This window comes from Ranitomeya variabilis, chromosome 8, assembly GCF_051348905.1.
Source record: "Ranitomeya variabilis isolate aRanVar5 chromosome 8, aRanVar5.hap1, whole genome shotgun sequence".
In the NCBI taxonomy this organism is placed as follows: domain Eukaryota; kingdom Metazoa; phylum Chordata; class Amphibia; order Anura; family Dendrobatidae; genus Ranitomeya; species Ranitomeya variabilis.
In genome coordinates this window covers 107,966,442-107,986,220 of record NC_135239.1, presented here as the reverse complement: position 1 = coordinate 107,986,220, position 19,779 = coordinate 107,966,442, and the positions used below count along the sequence as shown (strand labels likewise).

General features: G+C 46.0%; 2 protein-coding genes across 6 annotated transcripts in view; one reads left to right on the top strand and one right to left on the bottom strand.

The window, feature by feature from the left end:
• LOC143788703 (flavin-containing monooxygenase 5-like) overlaps positions 1 to 1,775 on the top strand; it is a 95,214-nt gene extending 93,439 nt beyond the window's left edge. The window contains exon 4 of the mRNA XM_077278534.1: positions 652 to 1,775. Within this exon, the coding sequence (XP_077134649.1) occupies positions 652 to 997 (346 nt within the window). The 3' untranslated portion in view covers positions 998 to 1,775. The remainder of the gene's footprint in view (positions 1 to 651) is intronic.
• The window catches only part of LOC143788707 (uncharacterized), a 155,643-nt gene that overhangs the window by 31,612 nt on the left and 104,252 nt on the right, over positions 1 to 19,779 (bottom strand). For 3 of the 5 annotated variants that reach the window (XR_013218716.1, XM_077278545.1, XM_077278544.1), the window contains one exon: positions 1,357 to 1,494. The exons of the other annotated variants lie outside the window; for them this stretch is intronic. Coding sequence is in view for 2 of the 3 variants with exons in the window: in XM_077278545.1 (XP_077134660.1) it covers positions 1,370 to 1,494 (125 nt within the window). In the remaining variant the exon portion in view is untranslated. Of the gene's footprint in view, positions 1 to 1,356; positions 1,495 to 19,779 lie in introns of those variants that run through there. 5 annotated transcript variants of the gene reach the window in all.

Genomic DNA, 19,779 nt, shown 5'->3' with positions numbered 1-19,779 from the left:
ATAACCTGCACGTGCAGTCCTGTGCCCCAACGCGCGTTTCGCGTTAGCTTCGTCCGGGGGAACTGTAAAAAAACATAATTTTGGCGTTCTTGAGTCTTCTTTTTGTTTACGATGTTTACCGATCTGATGAATTATTTTTATATTTTGATAGATCTAACTTTTCTGAACACGGCGATATCACATATGTGTATATATATATTTTTAATATAATTATTTTTAATGGGATGAAGAGGATTAATTAGAACTTTTATGTTTTCTAAATTTTTTTTCATATTCACATTTTTTTTTACATTCACAGTACTTTTTTGTCCCCTTAGGGGACTTTATGCTATGATCATCTGATCAGTATACCAACGGCTGTCATGGCAACACTCAATCACGTCACAGGCGCGTTGATGGACATATTGAAGATGAGCACCCATGCCCGCACGTGTTACATGCTGCTGTCACTGTTTAACAGTGGCATTTAACAGACTAACAACTGCATTCGGGCTCATCTACTGAGCCTGCTGCACACACCCACTTCCCCCTTGTGCCGTACATGTATGGTGGATGTCATGAAGGAGATAAGTGTTTACTATTATGTGTTTGCTATTATGTGACAACACTGTATTTTTGTATATTAAAACTTTTTTCTTTCTTTTTTTTAAGCTATGTGGACAGCCAGCGCCATACTATACAAGTGAATTATATGGAATTTATGGATGAACTGGCCACATTAGCTGGTGTAAAGCCCAATGTATTGAAACTGTTACTTACTGATCCTCGGTTGGCTTTGCATGTGCTTTTTGGGCCTTGTACACCTTACCAGTATCGGCTTTCAGGCCCTGGAAAATGGAGTGGTGCCAGAGAGGCCATCCTTACTCAGATGAATCGTGTTATAAAGCCAACTCAGACTCGTGTTCTTGAAAATACCACCATGGACAGGTCTATTCCACTAATGCTGAAAGTCTTTGCTCTTTTTATTGTCGTGGTAGCTTTTTTCCTATACCAGTAACAATCGAGTTGTTTAATACGTACAGTGCATTTCACATCATTGATCTCTACATTTCTCTAAGAATAATCAAACTATTAATAATAAATTCTTATTTTATAGCCAGCGCACCTGTTTATCCAATGAAGCCCCTGATTATTTGCTTCAGATCCGAGGCTGCAATACTCATTAAAATTGACATCTTGTGTTGAGTTTAGAAAAATTGCTTGCTACATTAGTAGTGTTGAGTTTTTTAAAATTATTCTTGTTTCTTTCGTTTATTGCAAACCGGAGAAAGTCTGTACACTTTGCTAATAAATGTTCAATTTGCAATGTGGAATGAATAACTTTGATTGCAACTTTACATTTCATATTCTCTTCACTGTTTATCCACATTTAGGCTTGTGCTCCATGGAAAATGCTGACAATTGTGTGTCTTGTGAGATGTTCTTGACCTGGCTTTTTTTTCGTATATGCACAAAATGAAAGAAAAATGTTTTCTCTTATTTTCTTCCATATGCCTGTAAAAGAATTAGATATGAATCAATTATACTAATACTAATATGATTTTGACTTCTTTATGTACAATTAAATTGTCTGCATGTCATGTGTCAAACCATGTGGTAACACTGTGAACCTTGTCATTGTTTGTCATGTGATGTTAGCTTGGCGCCAGATTTGAAAATTTGATCTATTTGTACAGCTATTCTCTTTTGTCTGTGTACACTTGTGGATATGTCCTGAGGAAGAGGGCATTTGAACCTTGAAATGCGTTGAATTAAACCACGCTTGTTTATTTGAAGACCTTGACTTTTCATCATTATCGCTAGCGCAGACTAAATTCACAAAATCCTCTATCTTGTCATCTTGTAGATGTATGCATGCTTTGAAAAGGCGTTTAAGGGTGAAAATCTCTGTGCTCGATGTCAGCGTGCTATATAGTTGGAAGCCCAAGTAATAGACCTAAATATGCTGCTTGCGACACTGAGGAACATTGCAAACATGGAGAGGGATTTGGAGCTTGCTGAGCATGCTCTAGCTGGGGCCAATAATATGGAGGTAGGCAAGATCAGGACCCAGATGTAAAAGGCTAGGTAAAGAAAGGGCAGTTGGACAGTGCCAGGGAGCTTAAACCTTTGCTGGCAAACTCTAGTAAAGATGCCACTTTGGCTGATATTAGAGATGGCAGAAATAGTACCAAGGCCTTGATTGTCACTTTAAAGACAGTTGCAGTTTGTGGAGTTACAAAAAAAGGGGAAAAAGTTAGAAATTGTGAAACATTGACTGCTCTGTTGACTACAGGTTTTATTCTAAGGGGAGGCTTAGAAATTGTGAAACATTGACTTCTCTGTTGACTACAGGTTTAATTCTAAGGGGAGGATACACCTAAATTGGGAGGGGTCAGCTCTACTGGGTGAAAGAATGGTTAGAACTATGGAGGAGCTTTTAAAGTAGGATCTACTAGATGGATGGAGAGTGGTTGTAATGAAATGAAGAGAAATTGGAAAGATAGAGCGGGAAACCGTAATGGTTCAATAGAATTTGGGGGACTTTTTCTTGCAGGAGAGTAAGGGAGGTGGCTAGTATTAAACATGAACTTAGGAAAAATAAATGTGCTAACAGTATCAAATGACTGCTGGCAAATGCAAACTAAAAGCATAATTCAAAGCAATGACACCTCTTTTCAGAGAACACCTTCTCAAAATCAGACAAAAAAGATGGAACGTTTTTAGTGGATTTCTAGGCTATCATAAAAGAAACCTAGGCAATTTCTAGGCTATCATAAAAGATACCTAGGCAATTATTCTTGCAAAGATCACTCCACTTAAGGTACCTTCACACGAAGCGACGCTGCAGCGATAGCGACAATGATGCCGATCGCTGCAGCGTCGCTGTTTGATCGCTGGGGAGCTGTCACACAGACCGCTCTCCAGCGACCAACGATGCCGAGGTCCCCGGGTAACCAGGGTAAACATCGGGTTGCTAAGCGCAGGGCCGCACTTAGTAACCCGATGTTTACCCTGGTTACCAGCGTAAAAGTAAAAAAAACAAACAATACATACTCACCTGCGCGTCCCCCAGCGTCTGCTTCCTGACACTGACTGAGCTCCGGCCCTAACAGCACAGCGGTGACGTCACCGCTGTGCTTTCACTTTCACTTTAGGGCCGGCGCTCAGTAAGTGTCAGGAAGCAGACGCTGGGGGACGCGCAGGTGAGCATGTACTGTTTGTTTTTTTTACTTTTACGCTGGTAACCAGGGTAAACATCGGGTTACTAAGCGCGGCCCTGCGCTTGGTAACCCGATGTTTACCCTGGTTACCAGTGTAAAACATCGCTGGTATCGTTGCTTTTGCTTTCAAACACAACGATACACGGCGATCGGACGACCAAATAAAGTTCTGGACTTTATTCAGCGACCAGCGACATCACAGCAGGATCCTGATCGCTGCTGCGTGTCAAACTAAACGATCTCGCTAGCGAGGACGCTGCAACGTCACGGATCGCTAGCGATATCGTTACAAAGTCGTTTCGTGTGAAGGTACCTTTAGTTATCTCTCTGGCCTGCCAATCTAGGTCTGGATTATGCATAGTCAACCAAGACCAATAATGATAGGAGTAGGAAGGCCTTCCATAAGTTAACAAGAAAGGAGCTCCCTGTGAGGAGCCTCTACCTGAAAGTTCACTTCATGTGCTATTTGCGTAAAGCTTACCTGACCAAGGGGTGCAGAGTCTATTGCAAATATGGAGATGGACTTTGCCAATTTGTAAGAGTGTGACAGAGTTGGTTTACACTTCTTCCTTCCCCTTTGAGACGAATGTGCTTTAAATAATTAAAATGTGCGGTTTTATGAATATGATATACGAAGGTAAATTTGTTTGTATGTTTATAATGCTGTACTGTGTGTTGAAAGGGACAGTGTAAAGTTAGAAATAATAAATAGACAGCATAGATAGAAATGGGAAGATAAGATATGCCTACATCACAGGGGACTTTCTAAGTTGGGAGGGGTTAGAGATGGGTGTAGTGTACGTTAGTGTAGAGACTTCCTGATTAAGATCAGAGACAGAGAGATAACAGGAGGAGATGGAGAACAGAAAAGCCAAGGGGATGTAGAGCACAAAAGGAGTACAGGACCCACAGGGATGTAGCGTGCAAACGATCGATACCAATTTCAGAGGTCCTCTAAGAAATTTCCAGTACCAACGGCCTGAATTAGGCAGAACTATGAGAGCCTCTTTCTTCTTCCAAGGGAAGCTGGATGGGAGAGTGACTGAAGACTGGTCTAAGAGTATGGGAGCAGCAGGAGTGAAAGGAGCATAACCAGGACCAGAGTTGCCAGAGAATACAGGAAGAGCTCAAGAAATACAAATGGAAATATGCTTCTGCACCAAAACCGCTGTTATAAAGTAAACAGCTGTCTGTGGATGGATACCATGCTTGGCATAGGTGGTTTTCCTTTATCGGATGCTGCCCTTCCCGTGGTTGTTCCTTCCCGGGGAAAGGCCTGGCTATTCACTGCTTGCGTTGAGAAACACGTGATGGTGTCTCCGCAGCTACTCTACATGCATTTGCATATTGGGGCAGTGTTCTGGATCACTGCGTTGAGAAACACGTGATGGTGTCTCCGCGGTGTTGGATGTTTTGGTCTCCACGAGGTCAATCATCTGTACCTTCATAAAGTAAAGTTGAACTGTTGAATATGAATACAGAATCTTTAGTTGTTTGTGTGAAACCTGAATCTGGAACTAGGAATACAGGACCAGAAGGAACTCCGGAACCTAATGTGAGTGTTCAGCTTTGCACATATCACACACCAGATGGGACATTGTATTTTCCTTGTGGGGTGCCAGGGTGTGGGAACACATCAGTCACTTGCCATGACTATGAGTCACCCACCAGGACAATGGGGATACTCAATACCGGGTCCGGTCACTCTTAAAAGGGATGTCATGGTGGCTGCGACCCGGTCCGTGGCCCTGGGACACAATTAAAGGGGAACGGTCATTTAAAGTGGTTTTGGTATAAAGTCTATTTTCATGACGCCACCTGTGGTTCTCGGTCAGTAGGGACTGACACAGCTTAAAGGGGTCCTCTGGGGTGATGGTATGGCGGCCGGATGGTGATGCTTCTTACAGGTGAAGCGGGGTCCCCAGGGCTCACAAGGTTTATGGCAGGGATGATGTGTTGCTGGTAAATAACAGAGGACTCAGAGTTGCAGTCTTTACCTGGTTTACTGGAGTTGTAGTAGGCCTCAGTCCAGGGTACCGCAAAACAGGTACAGAAGGAGTCTCCTTGGCAGTTCAGGTTGGGAGCGTTCCTCTATGCGCTGTATTTCTCGTACCTTGCTACCTGTAGTTTGCTGGCAAAGCACTCCTTTCTTTCTCCTGTCCTGGGACAGAACCTGCATGGCAGGCAGCTTGAGCTGTACTCTTGGGGGTCTCTGACACAGTGACTCCAGGCTCTATCTGCTACTTTGCCTCAGGTATGGTATGTGCAGTATACTTATAGTCCTATGCCCACCGGCTCTACTGTGGACCACTGCTGTGGACCACAACCTCGGGCTCCCGGTGCCCGATTTCTGCGCTCTGGCTCTTAGGGGCCTAATTGTCACCTCCTTGAGCCCTCAATCTCTCCTCTGCTCCTTTCCTGTCTGCTCCAGACTGAACTGAACTCTATTGACCAAACTCCTCCTCCAGACCAGGATCTTAATTCAGGGAAGCTGCCCTAAAACCAGGGTTTTGAGCTTCCCCTCCTGGCCTGGATTCAGAAGGTTGTGTGAGTTTACCTGCCAAAAGGATCCCTCTTGTCTCCAGGCATAGCACTACTCTCCCCAAGAGGAAGTCAGTGCTACTGTGGTACCCGAACTCCTGGGGTGCCACATTCCCCCCCCCGTTAAATCCAGTACTCCTGGATTGGGAAAAGGAAACATAACAGGTTACAAAGGTGCAAAAACATTTTGAAATACATTTGAACAGGTTAATAACTTTTTCTTCCCTTACGGGATGCACTTTTGGCTTGAACGATGCAAATAAACATTTTATAAATGTACAACTGGTCTTATACCAGGGTGTCCTTGTTTATATAAAACAGTACCAAAGCGAGGGACCCATCATAAATCCCCAACGTAGGTTTGGGCGGGCTACAAAGCATACCCAAACCCGGGGTTCGGCCACGCCAAATGGTTTTAGCTTCAGCGCTTAAGAAACAAGGCCCTACCCACACCGGCAAAGTGGGTAGAATCAGGGTGCACCTTGAGGGTGCCAACTATGTACAAAAACAGTTTTTGGGCAATCCACTGTCCATTACCCCATTGTCCATTTTAAACCTGTGACAAATATATGCAAACACTTCAAACAGGTAACACCAATTATTGACATTTTTAGTTCCTGTAACGGGCTGGGATTTGACCCCTGGTGCTACGAGTAGACCTATGTAGTTCCTGGTCTAATATGTTTGCTGTTGCTGTTGTGTATCCATAGTGCCTGTATTACTTGTAGGCCTGCATTGTGTAGGTTAACTGGCTAATGGACTGCGACTTCTTAGATTCCCTATGGGTCTGACAGATTCACCGATAGCAGAGGGTGGATTCTCTGGTTCCACTGCTGGGGTGACATTTGCTGCTTGAGCCTGCTGGTGTAAAGTCTCTTCTGTTTCAGGATGGTTCTGAGTCACTTCTTCTGGTATTTCCAACTGGGGAAAAGTCAGGACAGGTCTTGAGTCCAAGACTGGGGAAAATCTCCAAGAACAGAATGGATTTTCTTTTCTTCTTCTGTAAGTTGAGAAGTACTGGGACCTTTTTCCTTATCTCTCAGTTTATCAGGGCATACTTTAAGATGATCTCTGGATACCGCAGTTGAAGTTTCTCCTCCATTTTTGCTTATTAGACAGACTTTAGTAATGTCAAAATTTGAAGGTAAAATGGTATATGGTTCTGCTTCCCACTGGTCATCAAGTTTGTGCATTCTCTTTTTACGCTTTAGAACTTGTTCACCTGGTGACAAGGGAATTGCAGGGGCACGTTGATTGTAGTTTCTCTCTTGTTTTTGCCTTGCATGGGACAAGCTTCTTTCTACACACTCTTGTACTTGGCAGTATTTCTGTTGTCGCTCATTATCCCAATGTGTGTTATGATCTGGTGGCCTAGGAGCAGCATGGGACGTACTCTGGAGAAGGTGGTACCTGTACTGACCGCAGACCCTGAACTTAACACCGCAACTAGAAGTAGCCGTGGAATGTACCTAGCGCTCCCTAGAGATCTCGACACAGCCGGAGGACTAATTACCCCTAGAGATAGTTTTCCCTTTTCTATCTTGCCTCAGAGAAAATTCCCAAAGGATACGCAGCCCCCCACAAATAATGACTGTGAGAGGAGAGGGAAATAACATATGCAGACTGAAAACAGATTTTAGCAATGGAGGCCACTTTTAGCTAAATAGAAAGGATAGGACAGAGTACTATGCGGTCAGTATAAAACACTAGAAAATCCACCACAGAAAATACAAAAACTCCACAGCTAACTAAAGATATGGAGGGTATATCTGCATCTCCAGAGATACCAGCTGGCTAAACAAATCCTTTATACAGACCAAGCTGGACAAGACAAAAACATGGAAAAGAACTGAAAAATAGACCACAGCATGTGGACAGCAAAATAGGCCAGAACTTATCTTTGTTGAAAAGAACAGCAAAGCAGGAGAGACCAGGCAAGGATGTGAATCCTCCAGGAACAATGGACAACTGGCACTGACTAAAGGGTCAAGCAAGACTAAATAGCCCAGTCCGAATTGCAGAAAGTGAACACACCTGATAACTGCTGTGATACAGAGACAGCAGCGCTACCACTTACAACCACCGGAGGGAGCCCAAGAGCAGAATTCACAACAAATGTGCATCAGGTGAAGTTGTTTCTGGTGTGAGGACTCTCATTTCAAGATCAACAGGTAATTTGCTAGATCTTCCTCTCATCATGTAGGCTGGAGTGCAGTTGATGGAATTCCCTGGGATGTGATTGTACAAATCTACCAAGTCTGGCAACTTCTCTGGCCATAAGTTTCTTTCATGCAAAGGCAAGGTCTGTAGTAAGTCAATTACTATTTGACTCATCTTTTCACACATGCCGTTGGTTTGTGGGTGATACGGGGTTTTCCTTATCTTCTTGTCATCCATACAGGTTGCAGAACTCCTGGAACACATCAGCTTCAAAGGCTGAGCCTTGGTCGGTGAGTACTTTATTAGGGTATCCGTGTGGTCGACAAAAGTGTTGTTGGAAGGCTTTTGCTGCCATTTTCGCTGTCTGGTCCTTGACAGGTACTACTACCAGGAATCTGGAGTAATGGTCCAAAATGGCGAGAGCATAGACATAGCCTGACTGGCTTGGAGTTAGCTTCACGTGGTCTATGGCCACCAGTTCCAGGGGCTGTTTGGTGACTATGGGCTGTATGGGAGCTCTTTGGCTGTCACGGTCCTTTCTGCGCAGGTTGCATGGGCCACACTCTCATCACCACTTTTCAAAGGATTTTCTGGGTGTGAATCTGCTTGTGTCAGCAGCTCTTTGACCAGACGGATCGTGGGGTCACTGTCCTGTGTCTCTGCCCATCCATGGTGAGGCAATGGGTTCAATGTAGCTTCTTGCTTGTCATTACGCCTGTTTCTCACATAATGGGAATAACGAGTTGCCCCGGGGCGATGGAAAGCTGGTAACTCAATCTCTTCAAGTGCTTCCGGATCTTCTTCCACCTCTGGTAAGTTGGGCATCCTGGACAGCGCATCGGCATTTGCATTCTTGTGCCCTGCATGGTACTTGATGGTGAATTCATAGTTGGACAACCGGGCCATCCATCACTGCTCCAAGGCACCTAGTTTTGCCATCTCCAGGTGTATTAGCGGGTTGTTGTCCATGAAAACTGTGAATCTTGCTGAGGCCAGGTAGTGTTTGAACCACTCTGTTACCACCCAGACTATGGTGAGGAACTCCAGCTTGAAGGAACTGAAGTTTTTGGGGTTCCTTTCAGTGGGACAAAGCTTCCTGCTGGCGTAGGCAATTACTCTTTCTTTGTCTTTCTGCACCTGGGACTACACTGCTCCCAGTCCCACATTGCTGGCATCCACATACAGCACAAATGGTTGGTCATATTCAGGGTAGGCCAGTACCTCATCTCCTGTGAGAGCCAACTTCAACCAAGTGAAGGATCCTTCCAGCCTGTCGTTCCAGTCAAACGGGGTATTTTTACCCTTGGTTTTCTTGGATTGGCCCACTAACATGTCTTGCAGTGGTGTGGCTATTTTAGTGAAGTCTTTGATAAATCTTCTGTAGTAGCCTACCAACTCGAGGAACTGCCAGATTTTGTGGATGTGGCTGGGTTTCGGCCAGTCCCTGATCCCAGTGACCTTGTCAGGGTCTGGTGCCACTCCTTCAGAGCTTATCACATGGCCCAGGTACTGCACTTTGGGCTTTAACAGGTGGCATTTGGATGGTTTTACCTTCAGGCGAAAGTTGGACAGAGCTTCGAACACCTCAGCCAGGTGCTTCAGGTGGTCTTCATATGTCTTAGAGAAGTTGATGACATCATCCAGGTACAACAAGACGGTTTCGAAATTCTTGTGCCCGAAACAGCACTCCATCATCCTCTGAAATGTTCCTGGTGCGTTGCACAGTCCGAACGGCATGTAGTTGAATTCAGAAAGACCCATCGGTGTGGTGAAGGCCATCTTTTTCTTATCTGCCTCTGCCACGGGAACCTGCCATTACCCACTGGTGAGATCCAAGGGGGAAAAGTAGTTAGCAGATTTTAATGCAGTTAATGACTCTTCTATTCTGGGCAACGGGTATGCATCTTTATGTGTAATGCGGTTTATCTGCCTGTAATCAACACATATCCTCATTGTGCCATCCTTTTTCCTGATGAGGACTAATGGAGCTGCCCAGGGGCTACAACTATCTCTGATTACCCCAGCCTCCTTCATCTCTTGTAACATACTTTTGGCACACTGGTAGTGAGCTAGTGGTACTGGCCGGTACTTCTCTTTAATGAATGGATGACTTCCCGTGGGGATATGATGTTGAACCCCTTTTACCTGCCCAAAATCTAGTGGGTGTTTGCTGAATACCCACTCATACTCATGGACCACCCGGTAAGCCCCTTGTTTTTGGTGTGAAAGGGTAGAGTCAGTGCCCACATGTAATTTCTGACACCAATCCTCAATTTGTCCTGCAGAACCATTGTCCTCCACCCGGTTGGACGGGACCAAGGGTTCTGTTGCCTGTATTGCATTACTATTAACAGTAAACAGTTTGGCAAGTGTGGCATATCTGGTTAGGTGGACCTCTTAGTCTCCACAGTTAATGACGTGTACTGGTACCCTCCCCTTGCGGACTTCAACCACCCCTCTGGCTGTCAGGATTGTGGGCCTACTATCTGAATACACAGGTTCTACCAGGGCCTGGTAGTCTTTACCTCTGAGGCCTATTTCTGCCCGACACCATATTAACATTTCACTCCTGGGGGGTATTGCAATGGGGATCGGATCACTCACTGTAACACGTCCAATTTCTCCACCAGACAGTTCTACCTGTTGTCTCTGCACCAGGGCTCTGATTTCTTTTTACATTCACGTCCGTCAATATCAACAATCATCATTCCTTGGGCCTTCAATTCTACCCGCGCCACCCTAATGGTGACCTCCGTGTACCCCACCTGTGGCAAAGGCTGACCATTACTGGCTACTGTTGTCAAATCACTATCTGGGCCACGGGTAATGTCTGTCAGGCCAATAACGTTTATAGAGAATGTAAGGCATAGTCGTCACCTAAGAACCAGTTCAACAAAGCGTTCATCGGGATGCCATCGATTACAATAGGGAGGACTGGTCGTCCTCCAACGTACTTGGCTCGCCAGTTTTGTGGGCCTGGTCTTCCTATTCCTGGGGGTTGGCCCTCTGCCCCAGGGGTCGCTCTTTAAATGACAGTACCTTGTCGTCTCTTCCTCTGGTCGGCGGGATCCTCTTCTGTCGTCGCCATGGGTCGTCCTCCGGTCTGGAAGCCAGCTTGATCTTCTCTTTTGGGGATTCCTGTAGGGACTGCATGGTCTGGGCTAGTGCAGCTACGCTTTTAGTCAGTTCCTGGACCTGGAGGCGCAGTCCTGTGGAGGGGTCATCATCGAGGATCTGTGCGTCGGCCTCAACGGGGACCTGAGGATATGATATCACCTCCTGGTGGTACATGAGGGCTGGACACCTAGAGGGCACTGTGCAGCTGGCCTTAGGTTCATGCAGCACCCGGATGGCCCTGTCTTTAAATTGTGCAAAGTCCAGGTCAGGGTTTTGCAAGGCCAGGATTCGCAACTGTGTCCTGTGGGTGCTGGACAGGAGTCCCTCAATGAACTGTTCCTTTAAGAGCTTATCCCCATCCTGTACGCTGTTAGGATCAACCTGTTTGATGGCCTGCAGTGCCTCTTGCAGATTAAGGGCATAGTCCCGTATGCTATCCTGTGTTCTTTGCTTGCACCCGAAAAACTTCATTTTGATTTCTGCAACGGTGCGGATGTTAAAAGTGATTTTAAGTTTGGTAAATATCTGCTGCACAGTCCCTTTCTCTCTATCTGGCCAGGATTTTACCTCTCTTAGGGCCGCACCAATCAGTTGGCCAGTTAAGATGATGACCTTTTGATGCTCGGTCAGGGGATATACCCCAAATAGGCTGCAGAGGCTTTCCTTAAATTCACTTAATGTATGGGACTCACCTGGAATACTGTGGAAGCCAGGCCGCTCTAGGAATATATGGCATGGACAGCGGCATTACGGGCGCTGTAGCTGCGGCAGGGTCCGGCTGGCTTGCAGGAGATGTGGGGCCTGGTTGTAATATAGGGCCTGAGGCTGCGTCCATTGTGGGGCCTGGGGGTACCATGGGGCCTGCGGCTGCGACCATCGCAGGGTCTGGGAGCATCATGGGGCCTGCGGCTGCAACCGCCGCCAATTCCCTTCCCAGGTCAGACATAGTTTCTCCCCCGTGCTAACCTGCTAGAGGCCAGTCTCTCTCCTCCAGAGTCTGTAGCGGTTCCACCCATGCGCAGTCTGCAGCGGTTCCTCTCATGCGGTCAGGCACTTTTCCCGGTCCTCCATTCAGGGCCCCTGTACGGCATCTCCACTTCCGGCTCTGCAGCACAGCATCTTCACTTGCAGCATTCCTCTCGCAGAGCGCCACCCGTTTTCCTTCTTCGCGCTCTTTTTGGCCGGCTCCGCCCATGAAGGTACACCTCCTTCACCTCGTGCTCCAAGCGGTGCAGCAATGGCGGTTTGCAAACAAACTGTCACAGTCTCTGGCACACAGTACCTGGCAATGCCAGGGCATGAAATCCTGTTCGTGACGCCTAAATTGAGTTGCCAACCAGGGCAATGGGGATACTCAGTACCGGGTCCGGTTGGTCTTAAAAGGGATGTCACGGTGGCTGTGACCCGGTCCTTGGCCCTGGGACTCAATTAAAGGAGAACGGTCATTTAAAGGGATTTTGGTATAAAGTCTATTTTCGTGATGCCACCTGTGGTACTTGGTCAGTAGGGACCGACGCCATTTAAAGTTGTCCTCTGGGGTGATGGTATGGCAGCTGGATGGTGACGCTTCCTACAGATGAAGCGGGGTCCCCAGGGCTCCCAAGGTATATGGCAGGGATGATGTGTTGCCGGTAAATAACAGAAGACTCAGAGTTGCAGTCTTTACCTGGTTTACGTTGTAGTAGGCCTCAGTCCAGGGTACCGGCAACAGGTACAGAAGGAATCCAGGCAGCCCGGAAACAAGAAGAAGTCCCCTTGGCAGGTCAGGTTGGGAGCCTTCCTCTATGCGCTGGGTTTCTTGTAACTTGCTACCTGTGGTTTGCTGGCAAAGCAATCCTTTCTCTCTCCTGTCCTGGGACAGAACCTGCACGGCAGGCAGACACGGTGACTCCAGGCTCTATCTGCTGCTTTGCCTCAGGTATGGTATGGGCAGTATACTTATAATCCTATGCCCACCGGCTCTGCTGTGGACCTTACAGCTATCCACAACCTCAGGCTCCCGATGCCCGGTTTCTGTGCTCTGGCTCTTAGGGGCCTAATCGTCACCTCATTGAGCCCTCAATCTCTCCTCTGCTCCTTTCCTGTCTGCTCCAGACTGAACTGAACTTTATTGACCAAATTCCTCCTCCAGACCAGGATCTTTATTCAGGAAAGCTGCCCTAAAACTAGGGTTTTGAGCTTCCCCTCCTGGCCTGGATTCAGATGGTGTTATGTGTGAGTTTACCTGCCAAAAGGATCCCTCTTGTCTCCAGGCATAGCACTACTCTCCTGTTGTGAAATTGGATTTTGGGCTCCCCCGGTGGCCACTGGTGGAATTGAACTGGTGTGCATCATCCCCTCTGTTCACCTGTTTCCATCAGGATGTGGGAGTCGCTATTTAACCTTGCTCCTCTGTCACTACCATGCCGGTCAACATTGTAATCAGAAGCCTTTCTGTGCATGTTCCTGCTGCTAGACAACTCCCAGCTAAGTTGGACTTTAGTCCTCGTTTGTTTTTGCATTTTGTTCCAGTTCACAGCTGTAGTTTCGTTTCTGTGTCTGGAAAGCTCTTGTGATCTGAAATTGCCACTCTGATGTTATGAGTTAATACTAGAGTCTTAAAGTAATTTCAGGATGGTATTTTGATGGGGTTTTCAGCTGACCATGAAAGTGCCCTTTCTGTCTTCCTGCTATCTAGTAAGCGGACCTCAATTTTGCTAAACCTATTTTCATACTACGTTTGTCATTTCATCTAAAATCACCGCCAATATATGTGGGGGCCTCTGTCTGCCTATCGGGGAAATTTCTCTAGAGGTGAGCCAGGACTATATTTTCCTCTGCCAGGATTAGTTAGTCCTCCGGCCGGCGCTGGGCGTCTAGGGATAAAAACGTAGGCAACGCTACCCGGCTACTGTTAGTTGTGCGGCAGGTTTAGTTCATGGTCAGTTTAGTTTCCATCCTTCCAAGAGCTAGTACTTATGTTTGCTGGGCTATGTTCTCTTGCCATTGAGAACCATAATACTCTCCCCGAGAGGAAGGCAGCACTACTGTGGTACCCGTACTGCTGGAGTGCCACAACTACCACCCTGAGCACCTCACAAGTTTACTACAAGTGAGACCATGGATCTGATCAAACCAAGCATCCACCATATTGGCTCCTGCCCCACTATCCAGTACGACAATTATTGTCTCAGTTTCCGTACTTATAACCACTTCTGCAGGTAGGATAAATTGAGACACACCTGTGGAGGAGATATGATACACCCAGGTTGTAATCTTCCACACAACCGAAGTTCAGAAGTTTTCTGATGATTTCTGGTGTTTATGTGTAGATGGACAAACCCCAATAAAATTACCATTTTTGCCAATAACGTGGAGAAGCCCCCCTAACTGCATAGGTTCTTCAGAGCACATGAGGAGAACTTCAGTCCTAGGAAGTACAGAAGGATTGGCATGTATAAACCAAATGGGGATAGGATAATGGAGAAAGCATACATCCAAAAACAGCAAACAACCATCTCCAGAAGCAACTTTAAACTCCAACTTCAGCACACCAACTTCAGCAAGCCAAGACGTAAACTTTCACAGGCAGGGATGAGAAGGTCTGGCCCTGTTTAATAGAGAGACAAAATAAGCAGGTCAGGACCATCTGTGAGATGGAGCTGCATGTCTCTAACCAGCATACAAATAGTCGTTATCCTCTTCAGCACCAAAGGAAAGGAAGTCCATTTAATGTGAGGATCAAAGCATACAGGCTAAATATGTAATGATCTCCTAACCCTAGGTCTTCCAGGAAGACATCATACACTCGTGAAAGCTAGGTGCTTCCCAATCACCTGTTCATAAAACTGGCACAAATGCCTACTACTCTGTACCTATCCTTGCATAATCTGACTTACCATCATCATGCACTTCCAAATCCTTGTCCCAGCACAGTGAAAGAGAAAGTTTCCAGCCATCCACAGGTCCAAAGGCTAAATGGACATATTTTCAGACTGTTTGCCATGGAAATTTTGCTGTTTCAGCTTGTTGGTATTGAAGGGAAGACCGGGCTGCCAGGGCTGCTGAAACGCCAGGTCCGTAACTGCTGGGGCCGAGCCTCCTGTTCCTGGGGGGAATGAGATTGCAGGAGGAGCGAGACAGTAACCAGGGTGAAGGGGGCGCGGCCAGTCAGGGTAAGGTAAAAAGGGTTGCACGGGAACTTGAGAAGGCTTTCCACCAGAACACCAGACAGGGGCAGACCGCAGCCGCTGTGAGGGGAGTGACAGGCCACGGCATGCAGAGGAAGGGCTGCATTGTGAGGGACTCACCTTTACCGGCAGGTGCACAGGGGAGCGTGCGACTGACAGAGCATTGCAGTTCGGACGTTCAGGTGTCAGCTGACATCCAGAGAGGTGCATGCTGGGCAGAGCATTGCAGTGCAGCCCTTCAGGTGATGGCGGCTGCTCAAAGAGGCAGGCACCGAGAGGAACCCTGCGGAATGTTCTATTCTTTTGCTCCACAGATATATGGACTAGGGGCTCAGCAGGCAAAACCGGAGACCGCCCACTGCTGCCAGAAGTAGGACTGTGTGCTGGATGAGGATGCCAACAGGCACCACACTGACCACCACCAGCATCCTGCTACCCACGCGACCTTCAGCAAGTGACATGGCTCCCATGATAAGTGAACTGTTAATCTGAGACTGTTAGCTAAACAATCGTTTATTCAGTTTAGTTTTGTACCCTCTTACCCTGCTATCTCCCTGCGGGGAGTTCCCTACTGTTGACTAATTAAATATAGTTAAACCCTGCTCTGCAGCATTTGTGTTATTGCTTCCCAGCACTTGCATATTACATTGACACGGAGGATTTACAGTGACTCATAGTGGCAGCCGTCCCTCGATCCCCAGCCGCCACTTTTTTTACCATTGTGGCATCCCCGCTTGGTACCAGCATGTGTCTAGGAACATCACCCGTGCCCTTACCAATGCAGTTACTGAGATTGTCCACTTAATGACCAACATGTGGACAAGCCCTTGTGGCCAGGGCTACATTTCACTGATCCGCATACAAGAAAAGAGAAAGAGGCATACCAATACCAGGGATCACTCAGAAATATTTAAAATAAAATATTTGTACCTTTATTCATATGCAAGAACATACTCCAATTATAAAAACATTTAAAAAGCCATAAGGGCCTACATAACAAGAACAAGCCTATAATAAGGCTAACCGTCCACCACACTCATGGACCTGTCCCAGCACGCGGATATTTTTGTGTGTATATATATAATAAAAAATATCCTGTTACAATCCACTATAAAACATATAGTATGCACAATGGTAGATGTTTGCCAAATTTAGGACATGTAAATTATATCTCATGAGCAGCTGCGCCTGTAACAAACCAGCGTCGATTATGTTAAATGCAAAGAAGATGTTCAAATCTAGTGTCCAAAAATGTTTGCACAAAGTACAAATAGGCAGCTGACTAACAGTTCCCAATGAGTGCAATCAAATAAGCGAACATCAAAAGGCAGGTGGTGTGAACAAAATCACCATGTGTCCAACTCATTATAGCATACCATTGTGCATACTATATGCTTTATAGTGGATTATAACAGGACATTGTTTATTAATCATTTGTATATATGTACAAAAATATCTGTGTGCTGGGAAAGGTCCATGAGTGTGGTGGACGGTTAGCCTTATTATAGGCTTGTTCTTGTTATGTAGGCCCTTATGGCTTTTTAATTTTTTTTTATAATTGGAGTATTTTCTTGCATATGAATAAAGGTACAAATATTTTATTTTCAATATTTCTGAGTGATCCCTGGTATTAGTATGCCTCTCACTTTTCTTGTATGCAGGGCCGGCGTTTGGCACAGGCAGACCAGGCAGACGCCTGGGGCCCCCCCACTTACAAGGGGGCCCCTGCATCTGCAACCCCTGTATAAAGTGCCCAGAGAGTGTTCAGCAGTGCATAATGCTGTGCATTGCTTTGTAGTCTCAGAGCGTCTCTCTGAAACCCCCCCTTGAGACCCCCTCAGTGCTGTGATTTACTCACTGTGGTCCCAGAGCTCTGTGCTGATTGCTGTAGGATCAGGTTTCACAGTCACATACAGCAGCGATCAGCATAGGCTCTGACCAGTCACTGAATCACTGCTGGTAATCTGACAGGGCGACCTGCTGTCACTACTGTCTGGATGACACAAGACAGGAATATTGTCTGCTGAATCAGGGCATTTATTATAAACAAATAAATGAATTCCCATGTGAAACAATAAGGTTAAACCATACACATATATAGTACAGGTGTGCATAGGAATCAGCGTTTTTCGTGCATTTTTTTTGCAGCCAAAACCTGCTCTCTTGGCAGTAAAAACACTGCTTTTAAAACACCCATTTTTTAAGGTATGTGCAGAGGATTTGGAAATGGCAGCCCTTTGGATGCAGCGGACATGTGCGGTGTCCAAAGTGCTACCATGTTTTGAACACAGGTGATTCCGCGTTTGTTCATTGATCTGCGCAGAATCCCTGTGTCCTATACATTGCAGGGGTGAGATTTCTCTTGCGGAGACTCGCGTCTACGCCATATAAATTGACATGCTGCAGCCTGGACAGACGCGCCCCATGTCCGTCTCCGCAGGTGAGGTGCAGGTGATAGTGCACACATAGTAGAGATGGAATTTCTTGAAATCCCATCCACTATACTGTAACATCTGGCCGCTGGACTCTGTACAAGTACACAGCAGCCAATCCCCAGCGTTTACTGATTGTGGGCACATACCCTTAGAGCTTTTGCTGTTTGTTTTTTACAGTATGCATTTTGTCTACAGTACATGTTTAATAAAGTTAGTGTTATTCACAAAAAATGCAGCGAAAAACAACGTTGCAACATTTGCAGCATTTTTTAAACTTTTTCATTGCTTTCTACGGGTGAAAAAAATTGCTGAAAGCGACATGCTGCAGATTTAAAAAAGGCTGCAGTTGTGAAATTCAGTCAGGTGAAAATAAAAGGGTGCGCAGGAGATTTCTGAAAATCTCAGTTTTTGCTTGTGCTGTAAAATGCTGTAAACTTCTTATTTGCAGAAGAAAGAGCTGCAAAAATTCTGCATATGAACATGGCGAAAAGCTGCTTTTCAAAGTGCCAGCAAAACATAGGAGATTTCCGAAATCTCCTGCATGCGCTTGTTTTTTTTCTGACTGAATTTCAGAACTGTAGCGCTTATTAAATCTGCAGCGTGTCACTTCTTTCAGTGTGTTTTCACCCGTAGAATGCAATGAAACAATAAAAAAGCTGCAGATATTGCAACGGCATTTTTCATTGCAATTTTTTAAGTGGTTTTGGTGAATTAAACTATTAGGTCAGTATTTGTAATGCAGAAACAGCAGTGGAACAATGAGGCTATGTGCACACGTTGCGGAATCTGCTGCGGATATTTCCACGCAGATTCCTAAAAATCTGCAGGTAAAATGCAGAATTACCACGTTTTTTGTGCGGATTTCGCCTGCGTTTTTACACCTGCGGATTTCGCCTGCGTTTTTACACCTGCGGATTCCTATTATGGAGCGGGTGTAAAACCCTGCGGAATCTGCACAAAGAATTGACATACTGCAGAAAATACAACGCCGCGTTTTCTGCATGGTATTTTCCGCAGCATGTGCACTGCGGATTTTGTTTTCCATACGTTTACATGGTGCTGTACAATGCATGGAAAACTGCTGCAGATCCACGGCAAAATCCGCAGCGTGTGCACATACCCTGAGAAACACATCACCACTTCAGTATTTCTCACCCTCCTGGTTTTGGCTTACACATACTGATGTGAAATACTGACCAAATACTGATAGTATGAATGTGGTCTTAAACATACTGTAGACAAAGCGAGCATCCTCTCTCCAAAAAAAGGCTGAAAAAAGTGTGAAGAACACCACAAAACAAGCGGAAAAACAGGTGCTTTGAACGCAACGTTTTTACTGCTAATAGAAAAGGTTTTGGCTACTGAAAAAAATGCTGCATGTGAACATAGTCTTACTCTGAAACGCTATGTCTATCTGTGGTGTTACATAGGACTGCATGTGATATATACTAAATTATCTGTACTCAGAGTTAGCACTGCTATCTCTGGTGTTGCATAGGACTGCAGGTGACATCTACTACATTATTTGTTCTCAGAGAGTTATCACTGTATTATCTGTGGTGTTAAAAAAAAAAAATTAAGAGGGGGTTGGGGGCAACTCTTTGTCTTGGGCCCCCAATCTTTTCTGACCCTAGCAACACCCCTGCATACAGCTAATAGTGGCAGACCTGTTGGCCGATATAAGGCCCCTAAATATGGGGGCCACAGTGTGAGCACCGGCTCCAGGCCCCTCCACCAACTGTATCCGCATCCTGCTCATGTAATGTAACCTAAATGTTTGTGTGATTTTACAATGTTAGCATTTGGGGCCCCACTTTAAATTTTTGCCTAGGGCCCCACTTTGTCTAAAACCGGCCCTGCTTGCATGCGGGTCATTGTATTCAGCATACTTAAGGTGATCCTTGTTCACCGGAGTGGTGCCCTCCGCCCTAGCTCTTTCGCTACATTTAACTGATGACACACAGGGGGAACATTGTAGAGGCCGTGGCCGAGTCCCACCCTGATCCTACACATGTATTCCCACACACTTGGGCTGAGTTACTTAAAGCAATAACAGACCAGACAGATCTGCGGCTTTTGCCGCTAAACCTCAAACTAGGCACAATTGTGTGTGATAATGGCAATAACCTGGTGATGACTGTGAAGCTTGGCAAG